The following is a 27,225-nucleotide window of genomic DNA, read 5'->3' as shown; positions in this document are numbered from 1 at the left end:
ACAACTGTATGTAACTACAAGATCTGACACCGTCACACAGACATACATGCAGCAAAATACCAATGTACATAAAATAAATAAATAAGGTTTTGTTACAAAAAATATTTTGAGTTCATTCAAAATGCAGTTTTACGTAGTAAAGTATTTTTGTCATTAGTTCAATATAAACACAATTATCTTCAATTTCTAGAAGAATGTATGCCAAATTGGTAATACTGACTTCTTTTGTAGCTAGAGTTGGTTATCTCTTTGAGCTGTGTTGGAGGGTCTTTTTCTTTTCTTTTTTCAAATCTTTGATAACCTTAGAACAAAAAGAAGAAAAGTAAACCAAAACCTGCATCAGAAGCAAACAGTAATGCCCCAGACTCCAGTAAGTCAGTACCGATTCAAGAGGAACAGCCTGCATCTTCAGAGAAAGGTGGCATTAACGGTTACCACGTTAATGGTGCCATCAATGATGCTGAGTCTGTGGACTCACTCAGTGAAGGTTTGGAGACACTTTCAATAGATGCCAGAGAACTGGAGGATCATGAGTTTGCCACACCAGATACACTGGATAGAACTGGTGAGTTTTTTTCCTTCCTTCTTTCTTTTTTTTCAACAAACCCACGTGGAGTTTATTGAACGGAGAGGGAAGAAGAGAAGTGAGGTGTTGGCTAACCAGGAGCAGAGAGAAAGACAGAAGCAGAGAAGAGGGGTGGAGAAGGAAGGGGGAGAGAGGAGGGGGAAAGGAGGGGGAGATGAAGGGAGAGAGTGAGTTTTTTTGTTTTTCTAACAGATTTTGGGAAGTTAATTCACTCAAAAAGTAGTGGGGGGGTCTCCTGTTTGAGACACTTTTTACATTAAGAATAATTGATCTTTTATAGTATTTGTTCCTGTGGTATGGAAGAGTTCACAATAAGCTATTGCCGGGCAGTGGTGGCTCACACCTTTAATCACACCACTCCGGAAGCAGAGGCAGGCAGATCTCTGAGTTTGAGGCCAGCCTGGTCTACAGAGTGAGTTCCAGGACAGCTTCCAAAGCAATACAGAGAAACTCTGTCTCAAAAAACCAAAAAACAACAGCAGCAGCAACAAAAAAACCAGTAGTATTCTTGTTCCTTCGTCTCAAATTACTCTTTTTTATTATTATTATTATTTTAATTTTAAATAGCTTGCTTCACATGTCAATCCCAGTTCCCTCTCTCTCCCCTCTTCCCGGGCTCCCCCCCCCCATCCTCCCACCCTATCATCACTTCCTTCCACATAGGGGGATATCTAGAGTCTGTCATTTCACTCAGGGCAGGGTCCAGGCACTCCCCTAAGAGTCCAGGCTGAGAGAGCATCCCTCTTTGTGTTATGGACACACAAAGTCCATTTGTATGCCAGGGATAAACACTGATCTACTGCCCAGGGCCCCATAGGTTACCCAGGCCTCCTCACTGACTCTCACACTAAGGGGGTCTGGATCAGTCCCATGCTGGCCTCCCAGCTGTTGGTCTGGGGTCCAAGAACTCTCCCTTGTTCAGATCAGCTGTCTCTGCTGGTTTTGCCAGCCCATTCTTTACCAATTTACTCATCGCTCCTCTCTCTCTGTCACTGGGTTCCATGGGTTCAGTTCAGTGTTTAACTGTGGGTGTCTGCCTCTGCTTCCATCAGTCACTGGATGAAGGTTCTAGGATGGTTGTGGACATCAAGTACATTATCAGGAATGGGTATTTAAGGTGGTGTCTCCACTATTGCTTAGCTTGCCAGTTGGTGTCATCCCTTTAGATCACTAGAGGTCTCACTGGTGCCTGATCTGTCTTCTAACCTATGATTCCCTCTTCTCCCTATTCTACCCCCCACTCAGCCTTCCTGTTCCCCCATGACCTACTCTCTCTTCAAATTATTCTTTAAATACATAGTCCTAACACTTCTGACATTCAGTAACAGAGGGATGCCTTAGTATTTAGGGATAAGAGTGACCTTTTAAAGATCTCTTAAAATATGATAGAAAATGAGGACGAGATGATGATGTCATTCTTAGGAACATGTGAGGAATGCTAGTCAAAGACACTGTTTTCCAGCACAGATCCTGTCCAAGAAAGGGTGGTGTTTTAGATCACAGTGGGGGGTGGTAGGCGAATTAGTTGAATAGTCATCAGTACAGGAAGAAAATAGTAAAACTGTTTTAGGAATATGTAATATTAATTGTCATAGCTTTCTTAAATGAAGGTATGTCTATGTGTTTGTTAGCTGCAGAGGCCAGAGGAGGGTATCAGAAGATGGTTGTGAGCCACCATGTGAATCCTGGGAATCGAACCCAGGTCCTCTGGAAGAGCAACCAGTGTTCTTAACCACTGAGCCATCCTCCAGTTCTAATCATAGCTTTCTTTTGTGGGTGTGGGTTTCAAGACAGGGTTTCTCTGTGGCTTTGGAGGCTGTCTTAGAACTCACTCTGTAGACCAGGCTGGCCTCAAGGTCACAGACATCCACCTGCCTCTGCCTCCTATGTGCTGGGATTAAAGGTGTGTACCACCAATGTCATCTCCGCCTGGCAATCATAGCTTTCTTAACAACTAGATTTTTGTGGGTCTTTTAAAAGATTACTTTTAGCCGGGCGTTGGTGGCGCACGCCTTTAATCCCAGCACTCGGGAGGCAGAGGCAGGCGGATCTCTGAGTTCGAGGCCAGTCTGGTCTACAAAGTGAGTTCCAGGACAGCCTCCAAAGCTACAGAGAAACCCTGTCTCGAAAAACCAAAAAAAAAAAAAAAAAAAAAAGATTACTTTTATAGTCCTATATTTGTTTTCTTTTTTAAAATTTTCTTCTTAGATTGATTTATAGTTATGAGTGTTTTTTTTTTAGATTTTATTTATTTATTACATATACACCAGATTGAATTGTAGATGGTTGTCAGCCACCATGTGGTTGCTGGGAATTGAACTCAAGACCTCTGGAAGAGCAGTCAGTGCTCTTAACCTCTGAGCCATCTCTCCAGCCCCCTAGTTATGAGTGTTTTGCCTGCATGAATATCTATGCACCACATGTATGCCTAGTGCCTGTGGAAGCCGGAGAGGGTGCTGAGTCCCTGGATTGGAATTATGGTTGTGAGCTGCCGTATAAATAATAAAGTGCTGGAAGCTGAATCTAGGTTTTCTAGAGCAACCAGTGTTTTTAATTGTGGAGCCATCTCTCCAGCCTCCCTACACATGTTTTCTAGTAAAGAATTAAAATTAGCTAATAGTTAGAAGTTCATGTACTTGGTACATTTATCTGTTAATAATTTTGTTAAGGACTGAGTAGAAACTATGAATGTTTCTCTTTTAGAAGTAACTTGTTTGGAAGCCAGGCATAGTGGTGCATGCTTTTAATGCCAGCACTTGAGGGGCAGAGGCAGACAGATCTCTGAGTTTGAGCCCAGCATGGTCTTACATGAAGAGGTCCAGGATAGCCAGGTCTATGTAGACCCTTCTCACTCCTCCAACAAAACAGAAGAAAAAACTAACTTTTTTGGAGGAGCTGGAGTGATGGGCCAGTGGTTAAAAGCACTGATCTCTCTTGCATAGGACCCAGGTTTGATCCCCAGCATCCACATTGTGTCTCATGACCATCTGTACCAAGGAATCTGACACCCTCTTCTGGCCTTTGGGGACACTGCTTTCTTGTGTTACACAGATACACATGTAGGCAAAAAACCCATGTATACAAAATAAAATGATTAAACATGTAACTATTTGCATTTTAAAAATTATTTATTAATCTTATTCCTTCTGCTTTAGTATCCCTGGTTTCATAAAGGTAATGCTAGTCTCCAGGATTTCTCTGTGTAGCTTTGTAGACCAGGCTGGCACCCAACTCAGAGATCCACCTGCCTCTGCCTCTCGAGTGCTGGGATTAAAGGTGTGCACCACCACCGCCTACCTGCTAGTGCAAGAATTTTATTCTGCTTTTTAGCTGTTCTTTTATTGGCTAATTCACACATTCTTTTTAAAAAGATGCAGAGAAAAATATTGTACCTGACTTTAAACAAACCAAACCAAAGATAACCAGTGGATTTCAATTCATTGTGTACAAGCTCTCTTTTCATTTTCCAGTTCTGCCCTTTCTCTGCTCCGTAAAGCTTTTAAATTATTTTTTTTCCTCTGAGACATTATTGAACTTTTTCTTCATTGTAGCTTATGGAAGCTAACAGTCTTTTAATAGGTGTGACTTTGTCTAACATACTTTTTCCTGCTTCCTTTGTGTCCTGAATATGGCTTAGATAATTCACCCCACACTGCTCCAAACCACTGTTCTCTTTCTTGGACAGGCTCTGTGCTGGAGAATGGTGTGTCTGACTTCGAGCCCAAATCTTTGACGACGCACTCTATTCCGAATGCCCAGCAGTCCAGGAATGCGGCCAAATCTCTCTCAAAAGCCACCACAGGAGCCCAGGTTTCAAATCTGGGAATGGAGAATGTTCCACTGTCTTCCACCAATAAAAGGCTAGGTAAATCGAAGGCCTACTTGGGAGAGAAAAAACAACTGTTTGACCAAATTGAACACAGCTTGACTATTACTCCTGTAGCTGAAGTTCCAGAGGCCTCAGGTGGTAGTCTGTGCTGTAATCCTTGCATGTGTCAGTGTCTTGACACAGCAACAGGGACCTTTGTGTGAGTTGCAGTGTTACTGCCAGAATGACCTAGCTAACCCTGACCCGTTCCCCTGTTCGTCACTGCAGCTGTTTGTGCTATTTTGTTCTCCTCTGTGTCTGACAGGATGTTTTCACTGCTCTCTCCAGCTCATGCTCTTCCTAAAGTCCAGCAGACAGAGGCTCTAACAGGAACTTGACCTCTGAAATACGTAGTATTGATTGGTGGTAGCTCTTTATCTTTATTTTTCTTTCAAGACAGGATTTCTCTATATTACTTTGGAGGTTGTCCTGGAACTCACTCTGTAGACCAGGCTGGCTTCGAACTCACAGAGATCCGCCTGCCTCTGCCTCCTGAGTGCTGGGATTAAAGGTGTGCACCACCAATGCCTGGCGCTCTTTGCTTTTAAAATATGATTTTTTTTGTTAGGAAGTTGAAGTGCTTAGAATATACCTGTAATCCTAGCCTGAATCAGGAAGACCACAGCTTCTAGATTAGCCTGGGCTAAGGCAGTTGACTTTGTCAACAGTGAATAATGTTTAACACCAACTAGTAATAACTTTGTGTGTGTGTCTGTGTGTTTTGTTTTGAGGCAGGGTCTAACCATGTATCTCTCTCTGGCCTGGAATTCTATTTGTAGACCAGGCTGACCTCAAATTCACAGAAGTCTGTCTGCCTCTGCCTCCTGAGAGCTGGGATCAAAGGTATTCATCACCACACCCAACAACTCTTGTTTTCTCATATATTGCAATAATAATTTAAATGAATAGTCAGTTATTAAACAGAGATGCTAGCTCATCTATACCTCATACATCTAAGCATGGTGATCCACTGAAGTTAACAGTGAAATAGAAATTTAGAGAACCATCATAAGTTGCAGTTATTTATTATTTCTTCCACATGAAACACTTTTGAAACTTTTACATTTGTTTGTTTTCGAAACAGAGTTTCTCTGTGTAGCTCTGACTGTCCTGTAGCCCTGGCTGGCCTTGGAACTCACAGAGATCCTCCTGCCTCTGCCTCCTGAGTGCTGGGATTAAAGGCATGCACCACTACTGCTTAGCCAGCACTCATTTATTTGTGTGTGTGTGTGTGTGTGTGTGTGTGTGTGTATGCATATGCTTTCTTGCCTATCTACCGTATACTTGAATAAAATCTTTTTTAAAGTCAGTTCTGTTTCTCCTTCATAGCATCTGGGGATGAAACTCAGGTTGTCAGGTTTGGCTGCAAGGACCTTTGCCCTCTGAACCATCTTGCCAGCCCATGACCTACGTTTTGGTTAGCACTTCCTTTTCATTTTGGTAGTAGCCCTCAGCTTGCTGCTGAATGGCCAGTCTGAGAAAATCCAGTCGAGCAAAAATAAAGGTATGCACATGGCTTAAAAGCTTTTTGATAAATTCTAAAGGAAATCAAACTGGAAGGTGGAAGAATTTATTTTAAAAGTTAACTGGAGCTGGGTTGTGGTGGTGTACACCTTTAGGCAGAAGGGGCCAATCTCTGTGAGTTTGAGCCCAACCTGGTCTTCAAAGAGAGTTCCAGGACAGTTTCCAAAAACTACAGAGCCTGTCTCGAAAAACCAAAAAAAAAAAAAAAAAAAAAAAGTTAACTGGATCCATTGGCAAAGGCTTTAGTTCTATCTGCTCCAGAGGCTGAAGCAGGAGGGTCACTTAAGCTGAGGAGTTTATTTATGGTTGACCTGGGCAGTATACCAAGATTCCACCAAAAGATTGATGCAATTAGAAAGGTAAGTACTGGGGAGATGACTCAGTCTGCACAGTGCCTGCTGTGCAGCGTGAGGACCTGAGATGAGGCCGTGTACACGGAAAGCCCTGTGCTGTGGGGACAGAAGGGTCTCTGGGGCCTGCCAGCCTACCCTGAGGTGAGCCCCAGATTCCAGTGAGAGATCCTGCCTCAAAAAATAAGGCGGGGGCTGGAGAGATGGCTCAGCAGTTAGGACCACTTGATGCTTTAGCAGAGGACTAGGGTTCAGTTTCCAGAACCCACATGGTAGTTTACACAATGTACACACATATCTATGCAGGCAGAAGTAAAATTAAAAAGTAAATCTTACAAAAAAATATCAAAAGGTGAGTGGCTCCTGAGGAATGATATTCACGGTTGATTTCTGGCACATACTGTTCCATGTACACACACACATGTAAAATTGGAAGTGTGTGTGTGTGTGCGCCCATATTATACACACATCATACACAACTGCTAGTAATTGGTGTCTAATCCCAGCTTTCGGGAGGAAGAAGCAGGAAGATCATGTTAAGCTCAAGGCTGAACTGGTATACACACACGAGTTCCACAACCAACCATGGTTACAGAGTGAGACCTGATCTCAGAAACCAGAGATGACAGAGAAAACAAAAATGTGCATTTTTGTGTAATTACAAACTTCCTGTAGTCATGATCCTAACATATCACCATTTATAGAACATTGGTCTTGTTAGATAGAAAGATTAGTAGGACTCTTAGAAACTTAAAGCTGTATTGGGTAGATGAATGTACTCCCTCTTTCTATGGTGGTGACTTCTCCATGTGTAATGTTTCAAACTGCACTATAAAATGAAAACCTTTTAATTTCATAAAGTCTACATGGTGAATTCTCTGTTAGACCCTGTCATTTGGAGAATTTTGAAAATATGATACCTGTTCAAACAATTTTATTTCTTGTCTGTTTTATTTATTTCAAATAGTTTCTGAAGTTGCTGCCTTAAGATTCACTGCTCTTTTTTTGTTTGTTTGTTTTGTTTGTTTGTTTTTGTTTTTCGAGATGGGGTTTCTCTGTATTGTTTTGGAGGCTGTCCTGGAACTCACTTTGTAGACCAGGCTGGCCTCGAGCTCACAGAGATCTGCCTGCCTCTGCCTCCAGAGTGCTGGGATTAAAGGCATGCGCCACCAACCCCAGTTCACTGCTTTTTTAAAAAACAGTTTAGTCTGATATTATTTTTATTTCTGAAAGTTCAGTTGAAGAGTCTTGAAATGTTTGCTATATCTCTGTTTAACGTGAGTCTTTATTTGTCTGATAGTAGCTGTTTGGTGCCTCCCCCAAACACATACTCCTCTGTGGTACTAGAGGTTAAGCCCAGGGTATGCCAGACAAAGCACTACCTCTAACCTGAAATCCCCATCTTAAAGTGTTGGTGGCGCACGCCTTTAATCCCAGCACTAGGGAGACAGAGGCAGGCAGATCTCTGTGAGTTCAAGACCAGCCTTATCTACAGAGTGAGTGCCAGGACAGCCTCCAAAACAGTACAGAGAAACCCTTTCTTATAAAAGAAAGCAAAAAACAAAACAAAATTGTTTTTAATTTATTTTATGTGTTTGTTTTAGTAGCCTGCATGCATGTCTGTGCACCATATGTAAGCTCAGTACCCATGGAGGCACTGGATTCTCTTGAGCTGGAGATACAGTTATAAGCTGGTGTGTGAGTGCTGGGAATCAAACCCAGGTCCTCTGGAAGAGCAGACAGTACTCGTAACTGCTGTGCCGTCTCTCCAGCCCAAATCCTCAGCTTTTGATGTCCTTTCATACTTGATTCTAGCATGTGTCATTTCTGCATCTGTTTCTAGTGATTTTTCTCTTCATAGTTGATCATGTTTTATTTTTAATATATTTTTCTGTTTTTATATGCCTGATTTTTAATAGAATCCAAATATAAATTTTTCTTTTTGATTGCTAGGTATTTGAATTTTTTCAATATTCTGTGTCTGTTCTGTGACTCAGTTATGTGAAAACATTGTGAAGCTTCTGAACCTTGTTAGATTAGATGAGAGCAACTTTGACACTAGAGCTCACTTTTCTTCCCTGTTGGGGCAGTATCCATCCAAGCATCTTGCTGTATGTAGTGTGAGCAGCCTGCATATGTAGTATGTGAGGTTTTTCTGTCTTCCTATTATGGACAGATTGTCCCTGGTCTGGGTGATGCCTGGCCATCTTCCACTCCTTGCTGACTTGGTGGTGTCAGTGTGCCCATGCACTGGTTAGTACCAAAGCTTGTTATTGCTTCATCTTTGTATAAATTTCTGTATGCTCCATCTTGAGAATTCTACTTAGCCTCCTTGTTTCTTTAGTTCAGGAGACTGCCAGGCTTGGAATTTTTTCTTCTCTTTATTGCAGGTTAGAGAGTGCCTTGTTTCATTTGTCTCTGCTTTTCCAGGGGAAGTACTGGCTACTGTTCATTGTTGTTAGAACCATTATTTCATATATTTCTTCTGTGTTATGTGTTAATTGTTTAATATGAGAGGATACCCACATCCTGTTTCTTCATTTTCATTAGGATACTTACTTTAAAAATGTGAAAATTTGAAAAATTGTTTCCTTTGTTGGGAAGGTGGTCATTTGGTTTACATTCTTAGTCCATATGACGTTTGACTATAAATACACATTCAGATCCAACTTTTAATTTACATGTTCCCTTAAAAATAATGTTTTTTTTCCCTCCAAGGTTCTAATATTGAGAAGTCTGTGAAAGACCTTCAGCGCTGCACAGTGTCTCTTGCGCGATACCGAGTTGTAGTTAAAGAAGAGATGGATGCGTCCATTAAGAAAATGAAACAAGCATTTGCTGAATTGCAAAGCTGGTAAGAGAAGTTGCATTTGATACATCACAGCACAGTGTTCACTAGCGCTTTAATCCCCTTCTAACTACAAGTGGGGAGAAACTTAAAAACTTTAACTCTCTGCCTTGTTCAGTTTCTTTTGGCTACAGTATGGGATTGAGTAGAACTCACAATGCTCTAGAAATGGGCTTAATGGTAATATATTTGGCAAAGGACAAATAATTATAGAGTAGGGTCCACCTGTTTAGCCAACAGTATAATAAATGACATATAGCTAGATCAAAACCATAGTAGAAAGCTAGTTATGTTGGGTCACCCTGTAGTCATAGCACTTGGGAGGTTGAGGCAAGAGGATCACCACAGTTTCTAGCCTGGCTACAATTGAGATCTTATTTTTAAAACAAAAAACAAATAAACAAAGAGATTTGAAATGTTAAAGATATATGAAAATGTGTGTGTGTGTGTGTGTGTGTGTGTGTGTTTGAGTGCAAGTGTTCATGTACCACGGAGCATGTATGGACGTCAGAGGACAACTTCAGGTGTCGGTGGTCCTCTTCCACCTTAGGGAAACTGGTCTCCTGTTTGCCCCTGCAGTACACCTGCAGCTGGTCTAAGGGCTTCCAGGAATTGTCTTGTCTGCCTTTCATGTTACCATAGGAACACCGGGAATATAGATAGCTGCCACCACATGCCTGACTTTGTCTGGGTTCTGGAGATTCAAACATAGGTGCTCACAATTGTGTTGTAAGTGCTTTCTTTGCGCACTGAGCCATCTTCCAGGCCTTGAAAATATTGTGTGTGTGTGGAGAGGGGGAGTGTGGTGTGTGCATGTGAGTGTGTGGACCCTTGAGTATGCAAATGGTGGCTAGAACAGGGCATTATGTGTCATCCCTGTTGTTGAGACATTGCCTTAGGACAGGGTCTCTCACTGTTCCACAAGTTTCCCTTTTCTACTAGGTGGCTGAGCTACCCCTCAATGCTGGGTTACATTCATCTACAGCCATGCTCAGTCTCTTGTGTGAGTGCTGGGGATTCAAACTCAGGTCCCAGTGTTGAAGAGACAGCATTCTTACCTGTTGAGCCATCTCCTCAGACCCCAGAAAACACTTTAAAAAAAGTTTAACCTGAACCTCAGTGCTTCCTCATTTCTAATTGTGAACTAAAAGGGGAACCTAAACTATTTTTTTCTCAAACGTGTTTGATCTTTGAGTCCTTGGGGAGAAATTTATGCTGGTATAATAAAGTTGTTTTATTTGGTATTAAGGTGTTACATGTTTAAACACAGTTCTTTTCTGGGTAATTGGCTCTTTTTTTGTTTTGTTTTTGTTTTTGTTTTTTTGAGACAGGATTTCTCTGTGTAGCCTTGGTAGTCCTTGTACCAGGCTTGAAGTCAAAGATTCTTTTGCCTCTGCCTCTCGCGTGCTGAAATGAAAGGCATGTGCCACTACCGCCCAGCTAGGAATTGTATTTCTAAGGGGTGCTTTTTAAAGAATGGTTTGGACCAAATTTTCAAAAATGTCAAGAAAAGGCTGGCAAGATGGCTCAACAGGTGCTTGCCTCCAAGCCTGACTACCTGAGTCCAATCCCCAGGGCTCACATGGTGGCAGGGGAGAATTACCTCCTGAAAGCTGTTCTCTGACTCTACACGTGTGCCATGACGTGCACCTCCCACCTCTCCTACCATACAGACACACACATAATAAATAAAAGTTTTAAAAAGAAAATGTCAGGAAAACAGGGGTTAGGGTGACTTAAGGATTAGGGCTGCACATTCTGCTTATGTAAGAACTGTTTACATTTACAGTGAGTGGTGAAAAGAGCCCTCTGCTGCCCTATGATTGTCATCTGTCTTCTTACTAATGGTCCATGGACTGTTAGGTTATGCCTGACCATACCTCTTTGGTCCCTGTGTACCACAGCTATAGAGGGAGCTGGCCAGAGAGGACTATAGTTGTGGGTCCCCTCAGTTCTTGTCTCTGGGGTTGAAAAAAGAGTGAGGTAATAAAAATGAAGTAGCAATTCCAAAACATTGTCCTTATAACCAAAAAGTACTGTGTTTGTGTGAGGGGGTGTTTTGAGAAAGGGTTTTTTTTTTTTTTTGCTGGGTAGTGGTGGCACACGCCTGTTAGTCCCAGCACTCATGAGGCAGAGGTAGGCGGATCTCTGTGAATTCGAGACCAGCCTGGTCTACAAGAGCTAGTAGGACAGCCTCCGAAGCCACAGACAAACCCTGTCTCAAAAAACCAAAAAAAAAAAAAAAAAAAAAAAAAGGGGGGGGGGCCTCATGCTTTCTCTAAGTGTTTTTTGTTTGTTTGTTTGTTTGTTTTTTGTTTTTTTTTCGAGACAGGGTCTCTCTGTATTGTTTTGGAGCCTGTCCTGGAACTTGCTTGGTAGACCAGGCTTGGTCTTGAACTCACAGATCCACCTGCCTCTGCCTCCCGAGTGCTGGGATTAAAGGCTGCACCACCACCACCCGGCTCTGCTTTTTCTAAGTGTTTTCAAAGCCCACACCACTTGCCTAGCTAAAATAAAGTACTGTTTAAGACAGTTTGTTCACCTCCTAATCTAACCTTGCCTTGGAGCCCCAATTTCTGCCTTTCAGTTTTGTGGCTAGAACACCATGTCGTGTTCTCTTTCTTGATGCACATCTTTGCTCCTGCCAAATTACTTACTGTCTCCTAACTTAATTTCCTCTTCATATATGAATCGGTGCCACTTTCCCCACTTGATGCGCTCTTGTGTGACAGTCTGTAGCTAAGTGCAGCCAGTGCCCCAAACTGCCAATGTCTCTTTGCTCTGACCATCTGCAAGGATGAGGTGCCATGTTTTGTGTATAGATTTTTACCATTTTATTGGCATATTTGGAAAAACAGCTAAGTGTAGATTTTCACAGCTTTGCTTTGATAGGTCTCTAGTCTCTTAAGATCATCCAGTTTACTGCTTGCTCAGCCACAGAACCCAATTCCATTCAGCAAGCCTAAGCCAGGAAACACACTTCTGAGGGATTTGTGAGTTCCAGCTGTCTTGGAACCCAGCCAGGAGGGACCTCCTTCAATAAACGACAAGTAAAATGGTTTCCTTCCTGGGAACTGTGTGCTTACTATTGATCGGCAGGCTAACAGCCAGGTTAGTTGAGCTCGAGAACAGAGATGCCCTGCTCTTTCCTGCTGGCCCCTTCTCAGGCTGATGGGACTTTAAAAGCCGCCTTCCTCCATGTACCTTGTAGTTGTTACTTAAAGGTATAATGGACAGGTAAGCTAATCTCACTTGGCACCAAACAGCTTGAAGTCAATGCTAGTTAGAAAGTCATGTTTGTGTTTGTTATAGTGTTAAAGCAAAGGATTCTTTTTTTTTTATTACTTTTTTTTTTTAGAAAAGAGCTTGCTTCACATGTCAATCCCAGCTCCCTCTCCCTCCCCTCCTCCCACATTCCCCCACCATCCCCCCAGCCTCCCACCCTATCCCCACTCCCTTCCACACAGAGGATATCCAGAGTCTGTCATTTCGCTCAGGGCGGGGTCCAGGCCCTCCCCCAAGAGTCCAGGCTGAGAGAGCATCCCTCTTTGTGTTATGGACACACAAAGTCCATTTGTATGCCAAGGATAAATACTGATCTACTGCCCAGGGTCCCATAGGTTGTCCAGGCCTCTTCACTGACTTCCACATTCAGGGGGTCTGGATCAGTCCCATGCTGGCCTCCCAGCTGTCTGTCTGGGGTCCAAAAGCTCCCCCTTGCTCAGGTCAGCTGTTTCTGCTGGTTTCACCAGCCCATTATTTACCCCTTTGCTCATCACTCCTCCCTCTCTGTCACTGGGTTCCAAGAGTTCATTCAGCTCAGTGTTTAGCTGTGGGTGTTTGCCTCTGCTTCCATCAGTCACTGGATGAAGGTTCTAGGATGGCATATAAGGTAGTTGTCAAACTCATTATCAGGGATGGGCATTTAAGGTGGTCTCTCTACTATTGCTTAGTTTGCCAGTTGATGCCATCATTGTAGATTGCTAGAGATCTCACTGGTGCCAGATCTCTCTTCAAACCTCAGATTTGTAACAGTAAGATTATAAAAGCTGACCCATACCTGAAGGAAAGTAAAATCAGAATTCTAGTATCTAAACTTAAAATCTATACTTACTTAAGATGACTTAATCATTTCTAGACTCAGGTTTACTTTTCTTGTTAATCAATAAAATTTACATTGTGAGAGTAGTTACTTGGCTTAAGTTTAAGACAGTTAAGGAAGCAGGATGTAGAATAAGTGCATCCTGGAAGGTGTCGTGTGTGGTGGGAGATTGTCATTCAATGTGTTGGCTACAAAAAGCCAACAGAAGATATGCTAAGATTCGTTTGTTTGTTTGTTTGTTTGTTTGTTTGTTTTTTTGAGACAGGGTTTCTCTGTGTCTTTGGAGGCTGTCCTGGAACTTGCTCTGTAGACCATGCTAGCCTCGAACTCATAGAGATCTGCCTGCCTCTGCCTCCCGAGTGCTGGGACTAAAGGCTTGAGCCACCAATGCCTGCCTAGGATTCCTTTTTGAATAAAAATGAAGTTTTAGTTTTATGAAATACCAATATTAAAAAGTCTCTAAACTGTCTGTGAAAGTTACTATTAGGAATGCTGTCGTCTCCTTCTGCTGCTGTGACAAACATTGGTCAAAACCAACTTGGTGAAGAAAGTTTATTTGCCCCAATTCCCAGTTCTTCTTGGAGAGAAGTCAGTGTATGAGCTGAAATAGGCATCATGAAGAAGCCCTGGTTATACACTTGCTAACCCTGGACTACCTGCTCAGGGGCAGCACCACCCACAGCAGACTAGGCCTCCCCCATCAATTCGCAATCAAGAAAATGCCTTATACATATTTACAGGCCAGTTTGATAGACACAGTTTCTCGGTTGAGATTCCTTCTTCCCAGGTATCAAGTTGACAAAAACTAGCTAGCACAAATAGCTTAATAAATGTGGTTGGATATATTATCTGAATTATTTATCCTGAGTTCTTTCCTACTAAGTAGTTGGGTTTTTTATTATCATTATCATTATTATTATTATTGTAGTAAAAAAAGGGGGACTTGAGTATTAGTTATATAGTTTGCTTAATATGATACCACAAGATACAGGTCCAATATTTGAATCTGTGTGTATTCTGACCCAGTAACCTTCATTTCATACCTTTTTGATGACTTATTTTCTGTACTTAAACGTTGGAAGGCCAGACACATTTGATATATGTCACATATATTATTCCTTCTTCAACCAAATGGCTGTAACATATAAACCAGTGTGGAATAGGATTTAGAACTTTGTCATTGTACAATAGGGTTGAAATGAAGGATTTTAAATTTAGTAAAACGAAATTATAAGGCCAGAAAGATTGTTCAGTGAGTAAAGGCACTTGCCACTAAGCTTGACAATTTTAATTCAATCCCTGGGTCCCACATGGTGGAAAAAGTGAACCAACTTGAAAGTTGTTCCCTGACCTCCCCACATGCAAGCTGAGGTGTGCGTGCCTCATGCACACCACACATTCATGTGCACACATGCATAATGTGCACAAAAATAAATGTACAAGAGGAAATGTCCCATCAAAATATTCAGTGTTCTTTTGGTTTTTATAAATCGGAGGTCTTAAATCACTCTTAGGGTTTTTTGGTTTTGTTTTTCTTTTTTTTTTGTTTTTTGTCTTTTTGGTAGCGGGGGGAGTTTAAGACTACATAGCTATGCATGACCTGGAGTGTAGACCAGGTTGGACTCAAACTCATAGAGATTCTTATGCCTCTACCTCCTAAGTACTGGAATTAAAAACATATGCCACCATGCCCAGCTGAAGCCACTGTTAAGTCACAACTTGGAGTCTCATGATTGAGGTTTTCTTTAGGTCATAGCTCAGGAATGGAAACAGTATTAAGATTAAGGGGCTGAGGTTGATAGCATCTACCTGTAACTATGGCATTCAGAGGCTGAGATAGGATCATTTGAGTTCAGGAGTTCAAGACCTGCTTGGGCAAGATAGCAAGGCCCCATTTCAAACTAAAGTAGAAACAGCCAGGTGGGATAGGGCTAATTAATAAATGTTTTTGGAAGGAATGACTCATTATCAAAACTGGGGGTGGGGGCACCACAGAATTTCTGTTGGTAGAAGGTAGACATAGGGCACTGTGCTTAGGAAAGACCCAGAGGCCTACAGGAGGGCAAGGCTGAGCTAGAGGTAGGGGACAGTAGCTGAAAGAAGAGAAGAATAAAGTCAAAACTAAAATTGAATAAGAGCATTTACCCAAGGAATCTATGTCTTGTTTCTCTTAAGAAAAACAAGTGCTTGGCTAACATGCAGAGGCTGTGGGTTTAGTCCCCAACACTGTTATGTGTAAAATAGGTATAATGGTGCAGTCTGTAATCCTGGCACTTGGCAGGAGGATCATCTTTGCATACATAGCAACTTGAAAACCAGCCTGGGTTACATGAGACCCTGCCTCAAGTTGGGGAGCTGGATAGATGGCTCAGCAGTTAAAAGAGCGCCTGTTGCTTCTACAGAGGAAGGACCCGGGTTCAGTTCCCAAGACGCATATGATGATTCACAACCATCTATAATTCCAGTTACAGGGGATCTGATACCTTCTGACTTTTGTAGGCAGCGGGCATGCATATGGTTCACATACATACTTGCCGTCAAAACAATCATATGCACTTTTTCTTTTCTGCCCTCTTCTCTTAACCCCTCTCCTCTTTTTCCACTCTCTCTTTCCCTCTCTCCTTTCTTTCCTGCTGTTTCCCTGGGGGCACACCTGACTTTTCCTGTCTCCTTCTCTCCTGCCCCCCCCACCCCCATCTGTATGTCTCTTTCTCTTTTCTTTTCCCTTCCCCCTTCCATCTCTGTTCCCGGTAGGCCAACACCTACCCCTCTCTTTGCTCCTTTCCCAAATAAACTCCATGTGTGTTTGTTGAAAAAAAAAATCATATGCAAATAAGTAAAATAAGTAAGTCTTTAAAAAAAAAAAAGGTGTTGGTGGCAAACACCTTTAATCCCAGCACTCAGGAGGCAGAGGCAGGTGGATCTCTGTGAGTTCAAGGCCAGTCTCGTCTACAGAATGAGTTCCAGGACAGCCAGGGCTACACAGAGAAACCCTGTCTCAAAAAAAATTAATAATTAATAATTTTAAAGCCAGGCGATGGTGGTTCATGCCTTTAGTCCCAGCATTCGTGAGGCAGAGGCAGGCAGATCTCTGTGAGTTTGAAACCAGCCTGGTCTACAAGAGCGAGTTCCAGGACAGCCTCCAAAGCCACAGAGAAACCCTGACTCAACTCCCCCCCCCCAAAAAAAAAAACAATAAAAAAGAACCTTTCACTTATGGGCTTGGTGGGCTGACTCAGCAGGTAAAGGCACTTTTTGTCAAGTCTAATGACCTGTGCTCACTCCCCAGCACCCAAATAGTGTAAGCAGAGAACAAATGCCCATAAATTGATCTCTGATCTCATGTGTGTGCCTTGGCCACATCCATAGACTAAATAAATACAATAAAACTTTAAAGATTACATCAGTCCCTCTTGGTTTTTTGTTTGTTTTCTTACTGCATTGCCCATAAATTATGATGCTTTTTTGGAATAGAAGTAATAATTTTCTGCCTTAGCCAGTAATTTTTATTTTCTATAAAAGCCAAAAGTCATTCCTGGTATTAATACTTTCCCACTACAAAGTATATGTAAAACACTTTGATTTCCTGTGTCTTAACAAGTGTCCCTGTTTGCTTTATTCTGTAGCCTTTACCTTGTTAGTTCACATGCTCTCCTCTGTTTCTGGAGTCTTAGATGTGGATGTCGTTGTTCTGTAAAGAAGCTGCACAAAAACAGTGATTTCAAATGAAAATCCAGGCAGTCATCACCATGTGTGTTAACATTCCAGCCATTTTCCTTAACTAGGAATCTAGCCACAAACTTCTTGGTAGTATAGATTGCAACTGCTTATTTTCCCTGGCCATCTATAAAATAACACCATTCAGTCTTGTGATCTTGCTACATAGCCCAGGCTGGCCTCAAACTGGTCCTCCTCAGAGCTTGAGTACTATAATTGATTACAGGTATGGGAAGCTTTGACTGGGTTTGAATCCAGATTTTTTTAACCATTGAAAAAGAGCGGAAAGGAAAGGTCAAACTTTTTTTAAATTTATCTATTTATTTGTAATTTTATGTGTATTGGTGTTTCACCATGGGTATCGGATTCCCTGGAACTGGAGTTATAGACAGTTGTGAGCTGCCATGTGGATGCTGAGAATTGAATCCAGGTCCTCCTGAAGAACAGTTAATGCTCTTAACCACTGAGCCATCTCTCCAGCCCGGAAAGGTCAAACTTTTAAAAAGCTATTTCTGAGAATTGAATTCTGGAATCAGCTGGCCATGGAGACACATGCTTGTAAGCCCAGAAGTCAGGAGGGTGAAACAGAAGGGTTGCTGTGAATTCAATGCCAGCCTGGGATGCATAGCAAAACTCTTATCTGAAAAAGTAAAATAAGGGCGGAGAGATGGTGAAAAGTGTTTCCTGATCTTGTAGAAGACCCAAGATCATTGCCAACACCTACAGTGGGGTGCTCACAACTTCCTATAACTCCAGCTCCAGGGTATCTAACTGACCTCCACAGGCACCCATACATGTGTATATTCACATAAACACAGACACCCCTATAAATAAAAATTAACATAAGAAAATTTAGTTAATAAAAAACAAGAAAATAAAGAAACATGGAAGTCCTGTCCACGTACTCTGCAAAACCCTCCATACAAAAAGAGCCCTCAGAATTTCACAACAGTGAGGTGATGTGTCTTAGTTCTGGAGTCTGGTGAGGTGATGTGTCTTAGTTCTGGAGTCTGGTGAGGTGATGTGTCTTAGTTCTGGAGTCTGGTGAGGTGATGTGTGTTAGTTCTGGAGTCTGGTGAGGCGATGTGTGCTAGTTCTGGAGTCTGGTGAGGTGGTGTGTGTTAGCTCTGGAGTCTGGTGAGGTGATGTGTGCTAGTTCTGGAGTCTGGTGAGGTGGTGTGTGTTAGTTCTGGAGTCTGGTGAGGTGATGTGTGCTAGTTCAGGAGTTTGGTTTTGCTGTGGTTACTCTGCCCAGCTGATCTGGCTCTCTAAATGGTCTATTTTGTTCAGAGCGCAGGAGGATGAATGTATTCCAGTAATGTCAGTGCTAGGATGTGAAGGTTTAAAAAGCATAGGAAGCATTCATTCTCTGCTAATAAGACTGTTGGGGACTAGAAAGATGGCTCAGCAGCTGAGAGCGTTTGTTGCTTTCCCAGAGGATTCAGGGTCGATTCCCAGCCCCCATACAGATGAGTGCATACCAGATTCATCTGTGGATCATCTGTTGTTCCAGGCCTAGAGCATCTTAAGCACTCCTTTGGTCTCGGCACCAGGCACACCAGACATTCATGCAGGCAAAAAACCCATGCACTTAACTTTTGCCAAGCATGGTGGTGCACACCTTTGATCCTAGCTCCTGTGCAGCAGATGCAGGTGAATCTTGTGAGTCTGAGGTTAGCCTGGTCGTCTACATAATGAGTTCCAGGACAGCCAGGGAGATGTAGAGAGACCCTGTTTCAGAAAACAAAAAACTATTGATAATTCTGTTTTAATTTCTATTAGTTTTAAAAGGGAAGAATAAAATCTTAAAATGAAAAATAAGATTGTTTTCATTGGCTTTGATTCAGTTTCTGCTTTGATTTGCAAATGTATTAAAGTAAATGTTTTAAGTTTTGAGCAAATAAGAGCAAGTAAAAATATTACTAAGTGGTTTATTATTATTTTATAATAATGTTATTCTGTTACATAATTGGCTGTAGAATTACCACAGCTGTATTTAAAATAATGTTTCCTAATGCAATAACCATAAAGAAATGATGATTATTTCTGGTGCCAAGGAACTATTGAAGGCAAAGCCAGACTCAAAATGAATAGCTTTGCGTTAAAGATATCAATCAAAGACCTTGCTTGAAATGACAGGCACAGCATAAATCTCAGAGATGTCAGTGGTGATGCTGCAGTAGCAGCTACTCTGAGCAATAAATTGTGCAAAAGCTTTAAAATAAGCAATTGTAGTGCTATAAGAAGTCCTAGAGGGAGAAGAGGAGATAGAGACTATTCAGTGTTCAGTGTTCCCTAGTAATAGTGATCAGTGGTGCAAAGTGTATTTCATGATTAAAGAAAAGATACAGAAATTCTCTACACCAAGCTGGGTGGGTGGTGGTGCATGCCTTCAATCCCAATACTTGGGAGGCAAAGGCAGAAGCAGGTGGATCTCCAAGGTCCAGGTCCATAGAACGAGTTCCAGGACAGCCAGAGCTACAGAGAGAAACCCTGTCTAAATAAGACCCAGTATCTTTCCAGGCAGGGCCCCAGCAATGTTGAGCAAATCACACTAGCCATTTCCCAGTCTACCCAATGCTGTTGTGGCATACTGCTGTTGAGGAGAGCCTTGAGGGACGCTTAGGTGCCTGAAGTGTTGGAGTAAGCAAGGCCAAGGAAGTCTGACAGACTGAAGGAACCTTCTGTCAGGCCCTGAGAGTTCACTCTGGTCTCTAATGCTTTTATGATTCTAAGAACTATTACGTCACACATGGACAGTGGATCTCTCAGCCACCATTCCATGCTGGGACCACTGTTTAGCTTAACAACAGATACGAAACTCCATCGAAATGTCTGTTTTGGAAAGTTGAATTACAATAAATTGGTGTAAAAATATGCCTCTTCTATTATCAGAAACCTAACCTTTCTGATACTCTGATTTTAACTTTCTACCCTTTTCTGTTTATGTTGTAGTAAACATATTTCTCCAACTTTCTATGATGTAAGCTTTCAAAAAAAAGCAAATATAAAAGGATAAAACAGTAGTATATATTGGCTATGTGTATGTGTTGGTAGGACTACTTGGAAATCGCAGATGTCATCTGCCTTCAGTTCTTTGCTTAAAATGAGTGACCTAAGAAGAATACATAAAGCCATTGTGTCAGGAACTTTTAATGAGAGGTTACATATCTTAATGAGTTGTAAAGTCTTTACTGGGTAGTTAGAAATACTGATAGAGCTCTGTGGATGGAGGTTCTGTTCTGCCTGATCCCGCAGCCCTTTAGTCCCAAATGAATACACACAGAGGCTTATATTAATCATAAACTGTTTGGTCAATGACTTAGGCTTCTTACTGGATAGCTCTGTCCTAATTATTAACCCATTTCTATTACACTATGTATTGCCATGAGGCTATCTATGGCTTACCCGTAATCCGGCATGTTACTCCTTCGCCAGCATGTCTCTTCTCCCCAGGTTTCTTCTCTTTTAGTAGCCCCACCTATACTTCCTGCCTGACTACTGGCCAATCAGTTTTTTATACATCAACCAATAGGAGAAACATACAGAAGAACATCCCCTATCAGAGCTCCTTCAAGCTCTGTTTTCAATTCCTGTTTACTGTGAGCCAATGCCAAGATATTTCAGTAGATGTTGTTGTGGCAACATGACAAACAAAAAGAAGTATTGTTACTTTTCATTGGTCTTTGAAATGCGTTTATGTCTTTGTGGGGGGAGGTGCATGTGGAAGCCAGGGACCAACTTCAAGATTCATCCTCAGGAATCCCATTCATCTCTTTAAAAAACAATAGATTATTTTTATGTGTATGAATATTGTATCTGCATATGTCTCTGGTACCTGTTGATATCAGAAGAGGACATTGGATTCCCTGGAACAGTTATGAGCTATCATGTGGTTGCTGGGAATTGAACCTGGGTCCTCTGCAAAAGCAGCCAGTGCTTTTATCCTCTGAGTCATCTCTCCAGCGCCCATCCACCTCCTTTTGTATGTATGTGTGTGGTTTTGATTGGGGGGGTTGGTTTTGTTCTTGTTTTTGAGACAGGGTCTCAATATGTAGCCTTGGCTAGCCTGACACTTGCACTGTAGACCGTGCTGGCCTTGAACTCATAAAAGCTGGCTTGCCTGTCTCCAGAGTACTGGGATTAAAGGTATGTGCCACCATACCAGCTTTATAGACCACTTTTTGAGGCATGGTCTCTCTCTGGCATAGAGCTCACTAATTAAGCTAGATTGGCCAACCAGCAAGCCCCAAGCATCTACTAGTGCTCACCTCCCCAGGCTGGGGTTACAGGTGTGTGTCATCATGCCCAGAATTTTTACATGGGTTCTGTGGATTGAACGCAGGTCCTCAGGCTTTCAAGACAGACCTTTATTAAGTTTTTATTGGTCTTTGGTATGAAAATGGAAATTAACTTTTTAAGTGAGGGCTCATGTTGTCAGTTGCATTGGTTAAACACATTAGGGATTAATAATGTCACTCTAAGGAAAGAAACCAAAGCATTTGCCCTTGGTGTCACTTAGTCAAGAGTGAGCCCAAGGGGGGCTGGAGAGATGAATCCATGGTTCTTGCAGAGGACCCAGGTTTGCTTCCCAGTACCCTCACAGTGGCTCACATCTCCCTGTAACTTCTACTCAGGGCATCTGATGCCCTCCTCTGACCTCCACAATCATCAGCACATGTGTGGCAAACACATACATACAAGGCAAAATATTCATATAATAAAAGTATTTTTTTAAAAAGAGTGTGCATGTGTGTCTGTCCCTGAAAGGTCTGTGCTCTCTTCTATTGAACAGTACCAAAAGTGTAGCATGCAGAAGATACTTTATGGAAATCTTTTGTAAAGGAGTTTACAAGGGATTGAGTCATTGACTCCCATTCACCCAGGTGACAAATGGTGTTACAAGTGTCATTGTAATCTAGCAGCAACCAAATGTTGTGTTCATCATTTACAGTGGATGTTCATCTATAAGATTGCTTTCAATCTCTACATTTGCTGCTCTTAGCAAATGATACTCATGCATTACTCTAGGTCAGTTGCATGAAAGAATTAAGAGTTTAAGATTACAGTGATGTGAGAGGCAGAGGCAGGCGGATCTCTGTGAGTTCGAGGCCAGCCTGGTCCACAGAGCGAGTTCCAGGACAGCCTCCAAGACAATACAGAGAAACCCTGTCTCGAAAAAAAAAAAAAAAAAAAAAAAAAAGATCACAGTGATGCATTAGCTTAGGTTGCAAAGCTGAATACTGGTTGGGTGTCACAATGTTCTCCAAAAGGCAGGTTAAACAAACAGGATAGGTATGCAGCAGGCTCTCAGTCCAAGTCTTAAGGGACTAGAGGTGTATTATTAATCTGTGAAGGCCAGCAAAGGTTCCAGTCTCTTAGAATGTAAGAGAGGTTTTCATAATATTGCATTGCTAGTCAATGTACTATGAATTTTTTGTGCTCACCAGTGAATCAGTCTAGAAACCAATGAATACCATTCATTGTTAGAGTGGAAAAAATGTCATCACAATTTACCCCGTCATATTTCCACAAGAGAGGTCTGGTAGTGTCATTGTAGAACTGGATTTGATGAAAACATCCTACACAGCTCTACTTTTCACAGTGAAGACTGGGAGATGTGAAACCCTTGTTTTGTGAAGTCAAAGACAAAGATCTTGTCATCTGGTACACATAGTGTGTACATCTTAAGATGAGTTGGTAGCAGGAGGGCAACACTGTCAAGCTGTAGGCCGGGCATTTCCTCCCCCAATTGTGACTTTGGGTATTCCGGACCCTACTGGAGTTCTTGAACAAACTGCCAAGGTGGGAAATGTTTCATGGCAGAGTGTGGCAACCTCATGATCGTCTCTGGTCTGGTGCTGTTAGATTAATTTGCCACCCAAATTGGTTTAGTTAGGAGTCTGTTTATTAACATGCATAATCATCAGACTAGTGTTCTCGGGCTCTTTTCTGGGAAGTATTTGTTCCTTAAGGAAAGGACCCTGCTCTGTATAATAGTGTAGTCTCAGTATTAACTACTTTGTGCTAGCACAATTACATAGTGTATGTGTGTGTGTGTATGATTGCCTTTACAATCAGAAAGAAGAGTAGAATTTCTGTTAACATTAGAGCCATATCCTTTTTGTTTTATTTTTTACATTTATTTATTTTGTGTAACTAGTGTCTTTCTTAGATGCATGTCTGCATCTAAGTGAGGGTGTTGGACCCCCGTCACTGGAATCGCAGACAGTTGTGAGCTGCCACGTGGGTGCTGAGAATTGAACCTGGGTCCTCTGGAAGAACAGCCAGTGCTCTTAACTGCTGGCCCATCTATCCAGCCCCTTGTTTTTGTCTTCTTTGAAAGACAGGGTTTCTCTAGGCTGTCCTAGGACTCGCTCTATAGACCAGGCTGGGCTTGAACTCAGAGATCCACCTGCTTCTGTCTCCAGAGTGCTGGGATTAAAGGTGTGCACAATCATATGTGCTAAATGCGTGTGCCATACCTTATTAAGACGATGAAATCTCAGATTGATGGAATGGCTCAGAGAGTGAAGGTGCCTGCTACACACCTGACAACCTGAGTTCTAGCTAGGACTCACATGGTGACAGCAGAGAGTGAACTCCTGCACTCTGATTCTGACAGCCTGCATACATATAAGTAAATAAGTATGTAATAAAGATACAAATAATTAAATCCAGGGTTAGTAACACATACCTGTAATCCCAGCACTCGGTCTGCTAAAGCAGAAGACTGATGAGTTCAAGGCCAGCCTACATGACAGCTAGACTTTGTCTTACAAAAACAAGAGCTGGGAGTATAGCTCCAGTGGTAGAATGTTAGCCTCACTCACACACACCAGCGCTGCAAGAAGAGAATCAGAAGTGGAGCGCTTGCACCACTTATACAAGGCCCTTGGTCTGGTCCCCTACATGAGGAAGGAAAACTCTGTAAGAAACTCTTAATTCTATCTTTTCTGCTTACTGCTGATTTTCTTATCAGAAATCAGCTTGGACTATTCTGTGTCCTAAGGACTATAGTGCCATTGAACTGCAACGGCACAGTGGTCACATGTTGGATACATAGATCCAAATCTTGGGCAACTTTCTGTGACCCTTCTGGAGAGAGATATTGCCTGGTAAAATTAGAAGCAGGACTTTGAAATTACATAAACCAAGCTCAGTGTACACCTCAATCCCAGCACTTGAGAGGCTGAAGCAGGTTCAAGGCCGACCTGGTTTACATAGAGTTCAAGAACAGTGAGGGATACACAGTGATACCATTTTTTATTAAAAGATAAAAATATAAAAATTGTGTAAATAAATAATTTCCTTAAGTACTTACATTAGCATAACTAAGAAATATTTTTGTGTCTTGCTACTGCCATCTACTGGTTCTAACCTGGATTTCTAATAGCTTGCCTGCTGTATTACATGGAACAATAGGGATGGGTGGAATCCATTTATTTTAGAATCTTTAAATATTCTTTGTTGTGAATACAATACTAGACTTTCATGAAGTCCATACATTGTTTCTTAGCAGTATACTTTTAGTGACCAACTTTGCTAATCTTTCTCCATTATTAATTACCTTATTTTAGTATTTGAGTTTCTCATCTAACCCTTTTTTTTTTCACTTTCTTTCCTAGTTTAATGGATCGAGAAGTGGCATTGCTTGCTGAAATGGACAAAGTGAAAGCTGAAGCAAGTAAGATGATTGATATTTAATTAAAGTCTTACTGAGCTGGGGTGTAGTGGTGTACATCTTTAATCCTAGCACTTGGAAGGCAGAGACAGGCCAATCTTTTTGAGGCCAGCCTGTTTTACACAGTGACTTGAAAAAACTATTACCAATACAAACAATAGGTTGCTGCCTCTCAGTCAGAGTTTAGTATGAACATCTACAGTGATAGTTTATGTATTAAGTACTATCAGTAAAAAAGGGGGGGGGTTAAAATTAATTAGTCGGTCTTGAGCAATTGTACTTTGCTCACATAGTTACTCTCCATTAGAGTCTTTTACATTTCCCCCAAATTTTTAGCACTCTCAATGTAGATTTTAATCTACAAATCATTGTATCATGGTGTTGCTGCCGTAGCACCCTGCGGGTTCCTGGGCTTTATTTTGTTTTGCTTTCCTTTCTAGTGATTAAGGTTTCTGCTGGGTTTTGTTTTGTGTTTTGATAAAGCTAAAACATTAGGATAATCAGAGGTTACTTCACCACTCCTTCTACAATTGTTCTTGTCATTTTCTGTCATGGAATTTCTTTTTTTTTTTTTAAGATTTATTTATTTATTTATTACATATACACCAGATTGAATTGTAGATGGTTGTCAGCCACCATGTGGTTGCTGGGAATTGAACTCAAGACCTCTGGAAGAACAGTCAGTACTCTTAACCTCTGAGCCATCTCTCCAGCCCCCTTATTTTTCTTTTTTTAGGATGATCTTTATCCAGTGTCTGTAATCAGGGAATAGGGAAAGGGCAGTGAGCTGAGAATTCAAGATGCCACAATGCTTATTAAAGTAGGGTGGATGAATGAAGTCTAACTGGGGCAATCTGTATGGCTTTAACATGCACTGAGTCTGACCCCTAAGTCCCGTGGTGGAGGAGAAGAACCAGTCAGTTCCTTAGAGCTGCTTCCTCATGACCTCCACACCTGTGCAGCACACCTGCCCCAAGTCCAACCGTTAGGAATCAAGAGTAATTGGTTGGGACTGAAGGTGGCGGGTCCCTTTGATCCCAGTACTTGGGAGACAGAGGCAGGTGAATCTCTGTGAGTTCAAGGCCAGCCTGCTCTACAGAGTTCCAGGACAGCCAGGACTACACAGAGAACCCTGCCTCATAAAAAAAACAAAAAAGGAAAAAGAAAAGAAGTGGTTGGTGTCTGAGGAATGACACCTGGGGTTACCCTCTGGCCTCCAAATGCGTGTGCACTACAAGGGGCTTTCTTAGGTTTACCTCAGATCTTCATGCTTCCAAGGCAAACACTTCATTGGCTGAGCTGTCTCATAGCCCTGGGGTAAAGTTCTGTGTGATGTCAGTCAGGTAGGAATGACTTACTATACTCCTGTGAAGTAAGACGCTCAGCACTCGGGAGGCAGAGGCAGGCAGATCTCTGTGAGCTCGAGGCCAGCCTGGTCTACAAGAGCGAGTTCCAGGACAGCCTCCAAAACAATACAGAGAAACCCTGTCTCAAACCACCCCCCAAAAAAACCAGAAAAAGTCCAGAGATAATTAGTCATGGTTAGCAGGACATCGCTAACATGACACTGGGGACCCACACTCCTTTCATTTAGTCATCCTTACAGTGTGCTCTGCTCAAAAGATCACTCATAAGGATCCAGTCAGGGAGTGGTGAGATGACATGATTCCTTGCATTACACTACTTTCAGTTAGAGCCTCCTGGATGCCCCACCCTGGGAACTCTGTATCTGTGGCTGAACGCTGGACTATAGCACACAACCACCTTACCTGGAGCAAGGCCAGAGTTTTTTTTTTATTAATTTATTTTTTACATTCCAATCCCAGTTCTCCCTCTCCTCTGGTTCCCCCCACTCCCCTCAGAACTGCTTTTTAAGTACTCAACATTTTATTTTGATTTAGTTTAATATAGTTTGATTTCTTTTTTCTTTTTCTTTCTTTCTTTCTTTTTTTTTTTTATCTTTCGAGACAGGGTTTCTCTGTGGCTTTGGGGGCTGTCCTGGAACTCACTCTTTGACAGGCTGGCCTCAAACTCACAGAGATCCGCCTACCTCTGCCTCCCGAGTGCTGGGATTAAAGGCGTGCGCCACCACTGCCCGGCTGGTTTGATTTCTTAAGACAAGGTCTTGCTGTGTAGCTGAGGCTAGCCTGGAACTCAGAATGTGGCCCAGGCTAGCCTTGAAATCATAACCCTTCTTCAGTTGCCCAAATGTTCATATTATAGGAATGAGTCATCAGACCTGACTTAACATTGGACTTCTGAGAGGAAGAAAAGGAGAAGGGGCAAGAATGGTCATTTGATTAACAGACTTTGTCACAGTTCTTTGCTTCAGCTGCCCAATAGCCCTCTTTATTTTAAATAAACGCATCCTTCTGGGGATGGAGAGATGGCTCAGCAGTTAAGAGCAGTGGCTACTCTTGCAGAGCACCTGGCTCCCATTTCTAGCACCCACATATTGCTCACAACTGTCTGAACTCCAGTTCCAGGAAATCCAGAGCCCTCTTCCAGTCTCTGAGAACATCACATAGTACACAGACACATGCAGG

At 42.1% G+C, this 27,225-nt stretch overlaps 1 protein-coding gene and 1 long non-coding RNA gene across 4 annotated transcripts in view; one reads left to right on the top strand and one right to left on the bottom strand.

Moving 5' to 3' along the window:
- The window catches only part of Spats2 (spermatogenesis associated serine rich 2), a 68,442-nt gene that overhangs the window by 32,670 nt on the left and 8,547 nt on the right, over positions 1 to 27,225 (top strand). The window contains exons 6-9 of the mRNA XM_005067210.4: positions 307 to 565; positions 4,272 to 4,451; positions 9,047 to 9,182; positions 24,624 to 24,682. Coding sequence (XP_005067267.1) covers positions 307 to 565; positions 4,272 to 4,451; positions 9,047 to 9,182; positions 24,624 to 24,682 — 634 coding nt within the window. The remainder of the gene's footprint in view (positions 1 to 306; positions 566 to 4,271; positions 4,452 to 9,046; positions 9,183 to 24,623; positions 24,683 to 27,225) is intronic.
- On the bottom strand, positions 122 to 19,700 carry LOC121142878. Of its 3 annotated transcripts, none has more exons than XR_005879992.1 (4): positions 19,570 to 19,700; positions 18,617 to 18,726; positions 16,912 to 16,980; positions 122 to 301 (listed from the first exon to the last, which is right to left on the bottom strand). It is a non-coding gene; the product is annotated as an uncharacterized LOC121142878 (long non-coding RNA). The 3 variants fall into 3 exon arrangements; XR_005879993.1 differs by having other exon boundaries at positions 18,477 to 18,726; positions 19,590 to 19,700; XR_005879991.1 differs by having other exon boundaries at positions 19,590 to 19,700.

The sequence above is a fragment of the Mesocricetus auratus genome, unplaced genomic scaffold (genome assembly GCF_017639785.1).
Source record: "Mesocricetus auratus isolate SY011 unplaced genomic scaffold, BCM_Maur_2.0 Super-Scaffold_100010, whole genome shotgun sequence".
NCBI classification, from domain to species: domain Eukaryota; kingdom Metazoa; phylum Chordata; class Mammalia; order Rodentia; family Cricetidae; genus Mesocricetus; species Mesocricetus auratus.
Note: the sequence above shows the minus strand (reverse complement) of the source record. Positions and strands in the feature narration are given on the sequence as shown.